Raw genomic sequence first — 11,753 nt, forward strand, 5'->3', positions numbered from 1 at the left:
AGACTTGAAAACATCAGTGACAGAAATCCAAATGAAGTGGACAAATTGGCCTCAGCTTTGTCAGCAGGTCAAAGTCAGTTTGCAGTTTCTCTTGAGTAGTTCCCTGTTCATCCAGTGGTTACGATTCGAATCTTTGGCCAGGGCCCGGGTTTACACATCACTACATTGGCATGTTTTAATTCTACACTGTTGCATTTCGAAATGTTTTACATGCTACTCTCTATTATTCTGTACTGCTCACCTCAAAGCTGTACATATTGCACTCTCGTCAACATTTTCAGGAGAATCATGCATATCTATCAGACAAATCTTAACCAAGACTACTAATTGCATGTTTTCCCAAATTGACAGACAAAGCCCTAACGGTTCCGGCACTGGCCTCCTAAGCCAGCTGTCTGCTTGAATCATCATGTTCATCATCAGTGGGCCTGTAGCACGGGTGGAGGTAGAAGGGAGAACAGAACCTAGACAAAAAATGATCTAGTGCAGCCTAAAACCCTAACAGGTCTACGACCTGCATTCCAACACACACCGCTCTGGCCAGACACACCAACAATGGCAGCCACCCAAGATGGCTGCAACAGCTGACTGCTCTCTTCTCAAGAACCTTTTGCCCCCTTAAGTATAATTCCTTCTCAAGTCCAAATTAGTGCGCCAGAGCATCCTAGCAAAAAGTGGAGCCATTGACAACCCTCCTCTGCAGTGTCTCTAGGAGCTTTGGAGTGATAGCCTGTCTTTTTGAAATGTTGACAGGACAGCCCTTTAGTGAACATAGACTTGCCAGTGCACTTTGCTATATCCTGGGACTCTTTCACAGGAAATGCAGTTCCGACTGGCCATCTTGTGAACGCTGATGGACTGTCACACACATTGATTATCTACGTCGGACAAAACATTACTTTAAAGCTTCTGCCTGGTTTCAAACCAGGGGCCTTTTGCATGTTAGGCAAACGTGATAACCACTACACAGACAAAGGTTATAATGAGGAGCTCACATTCCAACCTGTTTGGTGGTAGAACCAAACTGTAAAGAAATGCTAACATGGTCTAGAGTTACACAGGCAAACCTGCCTCTGGTCCCATTTTTTCTGTAAAACCCAAGAAATTACCATCAGGCCACACCAAGCAGCAGCGGCTGTATAGTGTGGGGCACAGCTGCCTTCCAAGCTGTTCACTGGTTGTCGAGTCCCAGCCAATGCAATGGTATTACTTCAATTTTAAATGTTTTTAAGTTTCAGAACAATGGAAAATTGCAGTTCACCTGAAGCTGTCTCGCAAAGATGAGCCTAAAGATAATTGCCGAAGGCCAAGTTATCCAAGATGTATACTTGTATGTATACTTCAAAGAATAATCTGAGATGTGTTTTAAAGTGAAGCAATGGCTAGAGCAAGGCTCACTTGTGCAATACTCATGCTGTCAGGATCACTAAAAGCTTCATAGATGGCAGGATTGAACCTAGGCAGGGAGATCCCAATGGATCTTTAGGCAAGCACCTTAACCACTCGGCCACAACTACCCACATGTGACAATGCCAGCTTGTTTTTATTAGTAGATGTGATAAAATCAGTCATCAGTTATTTCACTTTAACAAAGTGGTTAGGATTGGGCACTTTGGCTGGGGCCCGGATTTGATTCCCAGTCAGAGAATATGCCTTAATCTCCTTGCATCGTCTTTGTTCTCCAGAGTTTTGCCTGTATGAAGAATAATATTGGATTAAGGCTACATTCTTCCTGCACCGAGAAAACCATTTTAATGTTTTCTACTTTTCTCTAGTTTGAAGCCACAGCAGCTTTAGAACTGTTTTAGTGGCATTCTGCATGATCTGTTGCTATTTACATTTCAGGTAGTTAATGGCACAAGAACCTGATATAATAAAACAGATTCCTTGTGATTCCAAAGAAAGGACAACCACACAGACATATTGGCAAGCTTTACACAGACTAGCTTATATGTGTTTGATTGGCTTTACTAAGGTTGTGCTTCTGGTGTGTATTTGGAGTGATGTCCTCTTTGAAACTAACCAGTGGTAAGCATAGTAGCCTTACTGGCAGTGGACCTAGTTTTGATTCCTGGCCATCGCAAATGGAATGGAAGCATTTTTTTCAAATTTGTTGAATTTTCTGGACAATACAAAAACTTATACACTATACAACATAAGTTGTATGTGTATAAACAGTAGGCGAAGACCAAGTTATTCAGCATGGATCCTTCAAAGGACAACCTGAAATGTTTTTGTAGTTATTGTTGTTGTTATTGTAAGAGAGCTACCTAAAAGACACCCCTGATAGCTGGGAAAGTTATGCCCTGGGTTCAATCCCCAGCATCTCTTCCACAGGGTCCAGTGGACATTCCAGGACAGAGCTGGCCTTCCTCAACAGCTTGTTCACTCTTTTCGTGTCCTGGTCTGTGCTGGTCATTAGAACATGCTGCACTGTTGCATGCTGCTCCTGACACAAACCTTTGCTTTTTATCCAGATCCCATCCAAGTTTATTTATGAAACACCTTAAAACATTCCAGTTGGCCAAAGTGTTGTACACAAACATAAGAACATATAAAACATATGTGGTTGCAAAACGTAAAATGTAGTTTATTTCAACAACAATCTAACTAGATTGTTCCTATTCTATATATCTATATAGAATAGGAATATTAAGATATCCATAGTGTGTGTATTGATAGAATTGACAGTGGAACAGTACAGAACAAAGTACACTGACTACTGCGCTAAAAGGTTTGGATGACACTGTTTATTCTGTATAACACTAATAATGTGGTTTGCACAAAAGCCTTTAATCAGTCAAACAATCATGACGTGCATCACATCAGGCGTCCACCTTGTGCTGCTGCCGTGATGTCAGTGTCAGACACTGCAGCCAATACAATGTAGTACCGAAGCAAAGAAGCTTGTCTCGCTATACAGAGCTGAACTCAAACGGTGTAACTACAAACAGCTGCTTAGCTGCTCAGTTTGATTGTCTCTGTCATGATAACAGAAACTAGATTCACACACACAGATTCATTCAGTGAGTGAAGTGACCAGTGTACAGACACTGAGTCATTGGTGTTTAAGGTACTGGATGAGGACTTTCCCTGAGCTCACGATGTGACTGGGTTTAGTGAAGAGCTGCAGTCTCTGGATGCCTGCAAACACACACACACACACACACACACACACACACACACACACACACACACACACACACACGCACGCACGCACACACACACACACACACACACACACACACACACACACACACACACACACACACACAAAATAAATAAATAATTATAATAAATATTGAAAACAGAACACACACACACACACAAAATAAATAAATAATAATAATAAATATTGAAAACAGAATATTAACTTTAAGGTTTGACACGTACAGAAGGAAACAGGAGGAGAAGACAATGAGAAAAGATAAGAACAGAAAATACCTAGTCGAAAAAAAGTCATGGAGACACAATCAAAAAAAAGATGCTCTTAACTTAAATCAGTGACATAATCAGATGGGACCTTACCTCTGAACAAGGCAGACCAGCCCTGCAGCTCCTGCTTCACCCCACCGTCCTCCTCAGACACAAACCTCCTCCCGTCTTTAGACAGCAGAGTTACAGTCATTACTGGCTGAATATATGAATATATATATACACAGTATATATGTATATATATATATGTGTATTTATATGTATATATATATATATATATATATATATATGGAGTATATATATAATATATAATGATGATATGTGATATATATATATATATATTATATATATATATATATATATATATATATATGTATCTTATATATATATATATATATTATATATGTATGTATGCTATGTATGTATGTATGTATGTATGTATGTATGTATGTATGTATGTATGTGTATATATATAGTATTATATATATATATATAATATATATATATATATATATATATATATATATATATATATATATATTATATATATATATATACTGTATGTATGTATATATACATACAGTATATATATATATATATATAGTCATTGTTCAGATGCTCTTAAAAGAACAAGTCACAGTACATCATGTGGATAGTGCAAAGACTACAGGAGGAGGTTGAACTACATACATATTAATATACATATTCATAAATTAATAATAGAAATAGTTTAGAAATAGTTTGTACTGAAATAAATCAAACCATGACCCATGTTACTGAAGGCGCTAAGGAAAGTAAGTGATAAGACTAATGAAACTCACGTTTGCCCTTTAAATACATCATGGACTGAGGACCCCAGTGGACATGAAGCTGAGGGCAGAGACATCTACAGTTTTACAGTTTGCTTTGGTGACAAACATCTGAGCAGAGGTTGACCCTCACCTTGTGTGGACAACTAGACTCCAGCAACACAGAGAAGACCACAGTGCACATCCATACGGCTGAGACCTTCTTCCTCTAGAGCAACAACACGAGATTATAGTTAGTCACATTGTTTAACTCATTTTAATAGAATCATCTGTTTGGTTCATTTTCGAGCAACATAAACTCAACAAACAGTAAAATCCAAAAGCAGAATGAAAGATCTAAACCGCAACAGCTGCATCTAAAACTTCAAAATTGACTTTTACAAATAAAGTACAAATACAAACAACAAATGATGTTTGAACCTAAATAATTCAAATTCAATAACATGCACTTCTTCCCACTCACCATATCTGCTGCAGCGAGAGCAGCTCGTCCAGTGGCAGCATATGTGTGTGTGTGCGTGTATATGTGTGCATGTGTGTTCCAGCCCCTTATATTCCTGATCATCAGCAGCTGCAACAGCAACAGATTCAGCCTCACTTCCTGTGAGGCCTGGCAGGACCCCTGTTTACTGGAGGCTAAAAACAGCACAAAAACAATACGAAGCGTGGATGGCAGAAGGAACATCGATAGTACAGACCTGCTGAGAGGTTTGTGTGTGTGTGTGTGTGTGTGTGTGTGTGTGTGTGTGTGTGTGTGTGTGTGTGTGTGTGTGTGTGTGTGTGTGTGTGTGATGATGATCTTATGACGTCTTAAGAGGTAAACTTGGCAACTGAGGGGCAAATAATTTATGAATTTGTTTATAGACAAAGCCCAGATCATATAATATAAAAGGGTAATAAGACAGTGGAATGAACAAATTAAAAAAAACAGCTCAACAAAAGCAATAAAAATGCAATAAAAGCAATACAAATGCTGGTCAATAATGCTGAACACGAAGTTAAACGTGTATATATATAAATATACACAAAATTATAAATATGTTTTATTAGGGGAAAGAATGCATTTTTTGAGTGTGGTTGTACAACAGACAGTTACATCAGGTCAATGTCCAATGCTTTTGTCTCCCTGAGGTGAACAGCTGGAAGAGGCAATGAGCTGGATGGAACCACTCCTGCCGGTCCTGAGCAGCTCCTCTAAGGAGAGGAGAGCACCGGTTGTATGTTTGAAGTCAGGACGTTTTACTGTAAATAGACGAGAGGCAGCTTGGTCCTTCCTCTAGTCCACTATGTGCTGCTTCACAGGCCAAACTGTAGCTGAGCTGCTGCGTCAGTGATTTGTCATGTTATTGCTTGAGTAAATGCTGATTTTTCAGCTCCTCGAGTATATTTACTCTTTTATTTTTAATAGGTTAATGTCTTTGAGTGTCTTTAATATTATTTTATACAGTGCTTGTTTAAGTGGATCATCTGTGTAATGAGTCTGTTGTCATCCTAGCTCTACATATCAGACGTTCCCAAATGTAACTGTATTAGCCAGCCTTTCGCCCATTTTGTAATATTCAGCTTCAGGTTTCTATAACTGATTGACCAAGGCTGAGCTGAAGCTACAACAAAACATTGAAACAACAGTATCAATAACAATAGATGCTATTTACACACAGTGCTTTGTAAAATGAATTTCTGAGAAAAACCGTCACTAAAATTAAAACAAATTATGATGTTGATATTTTAATCCGTATCCGGACCAACACATTAAATCTCCAATGACATAGATTTAGTAAAAGGATATTTGTTTTTCATAATTTCACAAATTTATCAGGTGGGTCTCAGCTGCTTAAGACAGATGGAGTTAACTCATTAACCTAACTCTACTCCGCCCCATCTCATAATTAATGAAGTGTTTATTCACATAATTTTGGTGGCACTTCGTGCTGCAAACTCACGTTTGCTATAAACCCAACTACTCGCTTTTTACTGACATTTTCTGCAGTCTGCGAACGCAGCAATAACAACGCGCTGACGTAGGCGTTACGTGAATGAAACGACTGTTATTCGAAATTGAACCGTGGCGCGTCCAGGAGGACAATCAGTAAGTCCATTACTGGAAGAGAACCAATACACATTAAGCGGGAATTGTTTATGCCTTATGTCGGAAGAAACTTAACATGTGTTCTTAAAACAGGCAGGAGAGTCTACAAACTTAGCGTCGACCTGAACCTAGCAACGTAACTGGTCAACACGTACTATATGTGGAACGTTAACATATGTATTTAAACGCACAGTGTTTGCAGTGGTACCGAGATCTTTCTATTTAGGATGTGTAAAGACGTTTAGCGCTGGGTCTTAGTAGACCCGGGAGAGAACCGCTGTTTACAAACGAGTGAACGCGTCTCTGTTTCAAGACGATGTCGGACCTGGGGGACATGAGCCAGCACCTTCAGGACAAGATCTCCTCCCTGCGACGCTTGGTGGATCTGTCCGCTGCTGGTAAGACGCAGCACTTTATCTCGGACAACACTGGTTCTAATGGGACGCTAACGTGTCCGCTGTTCATCACACCCTCCGTCTAGAACTGCCTCAGAATAAGATGAAGAAACTGGGGAAAGAGTTGTTTTTGCTGGAAGGACTATTGGAGGAGTTTGAAAAATGCGTCGACGAGCAGAAGGAGCAACTAAAGCATCTAAAGGTAAACAGCCACGGCTTTACTGTAATTAGGCTAATTACGTGCCTAATTACTATTAATCAGCTGTGGGGTTCAGGACAATCCTCCAGAATGATATGAATGATTGATGGTCAATGTATAGAGATGACACAATTTTCAAGGCTGTTTTTAATCATGAGTAACACACTGTTTTTGTTACGTCCCTAATTAATTAAATTCAATTCAATTTTATTTATATAGAGCCAAATCACAACAAAGTTATTTCAAGGCACTTTACAAAGTAAGGTTTAAAACCTCACACAACTAAACCCAACAAGTCCCACATACAGCAAGCATTTAATTTGACAGCAACAGTGGAGAGGAAAAATTCCCTCTCTAACGAGGAAGAAACCTCCAGCAGAACCAGACTGGATGTGGGCGACCATCTGCCTCGACCGGTTGGGGTGAGAGGATAGAGAGAGAGAAAAGCACAGCAACAGAAACAAGCAACAACAAGCAACAACAGAGCACAGGCAGGATGGTAGGACCAGGGAGTTGATGCAGGCAGGATGGTTGGATCCACAGCTGCCCATCACAGACACCAAACTTTGAGTCCAATGATACCTGTGGGTGAGGACAGAGAGGGAGAGAGAGTGGGGGGGAGAGAGAGAGGAGAGAAGCACAACTACTGGAGAGAAAGAGACAAGGTTAGTTAAACATGGGACAATGATGGGAGGTTATTGGACAGAGGAGGTAGAAGGAAACAGAGGAGCTCAGTGTATAAATTAAGTCCCCCAGCAGTCTATGTCTATTGCAGCTTAACTAAGAGATGGTTCCTGTGACTAACAATCATTGCCAGTGACCTGAACCATCTCTAACTATAAGCTTTATCAAAAAGGAAGGTTTTAAGCCTAATCTTAAAGGTGGAGAGTGTGTCAGCTTCTCGAACCTGAAGAGGGAGCTGGTTCCAGAGGAGAGGAGCTTGGTAGCTAAAAGCTCTGCCCCCTGTTCTACATTTAAACACTCTAGGTACCACAAGTAGCCCAGCGCTCTTAGAACGAAGTGTTCTGCTGGGAGCATAAGGAACTATGAGGTCTTTAAGATAAGAAGGAGCTTTATCATTGAGTACTTTGTAGGTGAGTAGGAGAATTTTAAATTCTATCCTACATTTTACAGGCAGCCAGTGCAGAGAAGCTAATGTAGGAGAAATGTGATCTCTCTTTCAAAGTCCTGTCAGAACTCTGGCTGCAGCATTTTGAATAAGCTGTAGGCTTTTTAAGGAGCTGTTAGGACATCCTATGAGTAAGGAGTTACAGTAGTCCAGCCTAGAGGTAACAAATGCATGGATCAGTTTCTCTGCATCGCTCTGAGAGAGGATGCTTCTGATTTTAACTATATTTCTAAGGTGGAAGTAGGCGGTTCTGGAGATTTGTTTAATGTATGATGTAAAAGAGAGATCCTGGTCAAAGATGACACCAAGGTTCCTCACAGTAGAATCTGAAGCTAATGTTATGCCATCCAGGGTGGCTATCTGACTCAATAGTGTCTCTCTCAGATTTTTAGGCCCAACAATAAGAGTCTCGGTTTTATCTGAGTTTAGTTGAAGGAAGTTTTGGGACATCCAGGATTTGATGTCTTTTAAACAACCCTGAATTTTGACTAGTTGATCTGTTTTATTTGGTTCCAAGGACATATATAGCTGAGTATCATCTGCGTAAAAATGAAAATTAATAGAATGCTTTCTAATAATCTCACCTAGAGGAGACATGTATAGGCTAAACAGAATTGGACCCAGCACAGAACCCTGTGGTACTCCATAGCTAATCCTTGTGCATGTGGAGAATTCATCATTAACATGAACAAACTGGAATCTGTTCAAAAAGTAGGATTTAAACCATCCCAATGCTGTTCCATTAATCCCAATTCTATGTTCTAGTGTTTTAGAAGTGTTCTAATTATGTTTCAGCTTTTACAATTTTTTTCAGTTTTTCAAAAATTTCAGTTTTTTTTTAGTATTTTTGTTTCTTAAAATAGAAGCAAAAAGTGTTGCACTTTATGGTTAATCACTAGACGTCTGTGTTTCAGAAACTTGAGCTTCTGTTCTCGAAGAATGTGGAGGATCTCCAGCACCTTAAGGATAACATGCCTGCACACATGCCCAGGAAGAAAGAACCATCCAAGTAAGGCCACAAATTTGTCTTTCTGTCTTTGTTATACAACAGGGGTGGGCAATCCTGGTCCTCAAGGGCTGATATCCCTGCTGGTTTTCCAACTCTCCTTGCTCATCACCTTCCTCAGGCGTTAGTTAGCTTTTTCAGCTGCTGATTGACTGAACAAGGTAATCAGCAGTAACTGGTGCAGGGAGAGCTGGAAAACCAGCAGGACAGCGGCCCTCAAGGACCAAGTTTTCCACCTCTGTTGTAAAACATAATTGAAAGATTCACTTGGGGTTCAAACAATTATTCAAATAACTTTAAATTCAAATGAGGTGCATTGAATTTTTGCCTAAACCATACATGTAACACACATCATCCCTGTCACACACTGATGCACTTCATCATAACACCTGACACATTAGCAATACATTTGAAGGAGGAGGAAACTCATGAGCCTATAAATGGAACCTTAAGTCGTGGAAATAGACAAAGAAGAGAGTCAACAGCATTTGTATGAGGAGTTATAATGTTTGTTTTATTTCTCAGTGAACCTGTAATGGTCCAGAATGGAACATCAGAGGTGCAGAATGCTCCACCGCTGAACACCAAAATACCCAAAAAACGCCACATCAGAGAGATGGACTTTATCACTATGCCAGAGTTTGAGGGCATTCCTCCGTAAGTGACAATGGACATTCAATACTGGTGCATCAGCTGTGAATAGACTCTGTTACATCCTACTTATGTAATTGTGTTTACATGTGTTCAAGACCTTGTTGATGACAGCAGACAGTGCTTTGGCAGCAGGGATTTGCAGACAAACAATTCTTTTTTTGCAGCACAGTCTAAAGTAAAGAAAAGAGACTGCTTTAGGTGCTTTTAGATGCTCTTCCTATAGAGTAATATTTTTTTTGTTTGAAAGGACATACAGAGAAGACATACACATACATTCCTGTAAAAAGATAATTACAAGTAGTCACTGCAGTTATTTTGCACGTAATAATGTGATGTGACCATGTCCTCTGCTCTGCATATTGGTCAGGGTTGTGTAATTTGTGTGTACCAACTTTGTGTCCTCGTAAGGTACATGAAAGGACGTGCATCGTACGATCAGCTTAATGCTGTGGTCCAAAGCATTAACACAGCTGTAGCAGCCAAGTATAAGATCCTTCACCAGTCAGCAAAGTCTCTTAACAATCACTCTCGCAAGCTGCACCAGCGCTTTAAGGAGCAGGAGACAAAGGATACGAAAGGTACAGTCCACAAGCCAGGCACACATTACACCTCAATAATGCCTAGTTTTAAGTTATTGGATATGTCCTGGATAAGCTGCTGATTGCAGACTCTACAACTGATGCAAAATTATTTTTTTACAGGCCATTTTTTTTTGGTGGAGGAAGACATTCGTGAATTCACTCAGATGAAGGTAGACAAACGATTTCAGGGAATACTGAACATGCTACGACACTGCCAGCGTCTGAAGGAGCTTCGAGGGGGAGGCCTGACCCGCTACATGTTGCTGTGAAGCCTCGGTCGGCTTGATTACACTCGGATGGACGGTTTCTAGTTCATCCAAAATTAATTTGTTACACTGACCCTGACTTTGATAATTAGACACACAGAATGGCAGTATGTGCGGTAATGCGTTGATTAACAATACAATATGTTCATATTCACACACAAATAAATAGAGGTTTTACTTGTTTGTTTTTGTAATATATTGTTGTGGAATAAGTGAAAAGGTTAATCTGTGTTTTCAACAAAATAAATAGAATCTAAAATAAAAATATTAATTATTGTTTTATAGGTCAAATGTGTTATAAAAAGTTTAATCACAATCTATAATTAGTTATATATGAATAATTTTAGTATAGAACTGCTGGTATTGTGATGTAGATTCAGGTCAGGCTGCAGCATTCAGTCACCAACAGGTTCCTAGTAAACTGCGATGACTAATAATTATGAAAAACATTTCGAAAATCTCTAGAAAATGTAGACAGCAGGGTTGTCTAGACAGTGAGACAGACTGTACTTAATGTATGTAAACATGTTTTCGAATTCAGCCTGGGTCTGAGCAGAACCAAGCCACTGTTGTAAGTTATTTGGTAACTGGTTATCTAGTGGTAAACTACCATGTATGCTTTTTAAATAGATTAAACTGAAGTGAGTTAACTAGTGAAGATCATCAGACTCGTGTGCCATTGGATCAAGGGGTCGTCTTCGTCATATGTGAGTACATTCATTTCTGACCTGCAGAGGTCATCCTTTACTTCAGAAGCTTCTGAGCCAGTGACAGGCAACGGTATAGATTAAAGCAAACTGATTTGAAATACGAACAGTATTGGAGTCATCAGCTTTGCAGAAGTTAATCTACTTTCCACAGGTAAACACAAAAATCAAATCTGTCCGACAACTGCTCAAAATAGAAAAGCAGTTTGTGAGAAGAGATTATTCTTCCGGAAATACGATGGCCATCCCTTCAAAATAAAGCTACCGCTAAAGTTTAAAAGACAAAAAGCTCGACTCACAGCGTCCTGTCATTTAGTGGCCAACAGCGAAGGACAAATTTGAGACCATGGCATTTGACGGAAATGTTAGAAATATTGTGAAGAATATGCAGGTATTTGTTTTGGAGGGTGTGACCGGAAGTGTCGACATTACCGCTCCGTCATCTTGACATCAAGGCTTCGCAGCATGGATCGGCTGTCTCTA

The 11,753-nt window shown here is 39.7% G+C and overlaps 1 protein-coding gene across 1 annotated transcript; it reads left to right on the top strand.

Moving 5' to 3' along the window:
- Nucleotides 1-6,205: 6,205 nt before the first annotated feature.
- ska1 (spindle and kinetochore associated complex subunit 1) lies at nt 6,206-11,216 on the top strand. Its single transcript, XM_029155012.3, has 7 exons — nt 6,206-6,333; nt 6,647-6,731; nt 6,815-6,930; nt 8,971-9,065; nt 9,588-9,719; nt 10,125-10,294; nt 10,418-11,216. The coding sequence occupies exons 2-7, from the start codon at nt 6,650-6,652 to the stop codon at nt 10,564-10,566; spliced, it is 744 nt and encodes a 247-aa protein (XP_029010845.1). The 5' UTR covers nt 6,206-6,333; nt 6,647-6,649; the 3' UTR covers nt 10,567-11,216.
- Nucleotides 11,217-11,753: the final 537 nt, after the last annotated feature.

This window comes from Betta splendens, chromosome 6, assembly GCF_900634795.4.
Source record: "Betta splendens chromosome 6, fBetSpl5.4, whole genome shotgun sequence".
In the NCBI taxonomy this organism is placed as follows: Eukaryota; Metazoa; Chordata; class Actinopteri; order Anabantiformes; family Osphronemidae; genus Betta; species Betta splendens.

Excerpts from the sequence above, each read along its gene's own strand:
- ska1 (XM_029155012.3), top strand. The coding sequence starts at position 6,650 with ATGTCGGACCTGGGGGACATGAGCCAGCACCTTCAGGACAAGATCTCC. Across the intron at positions 6,732-6,814 it reads GGTGGATCTGTCCGCTGCTG|AACTGCCTCAGAATAAGATG; the intron begins GTAAGACGCAGC and ends CCCTCCGTCTAG. Across the intron at positions 9,720-10,124 it reads GAGTTTGAGGGCATTCCTCC|GTACATGAAAGGACGTGCAT; the intron begins GTAAGTGACAAT and ends TGTCCTCGTAAG.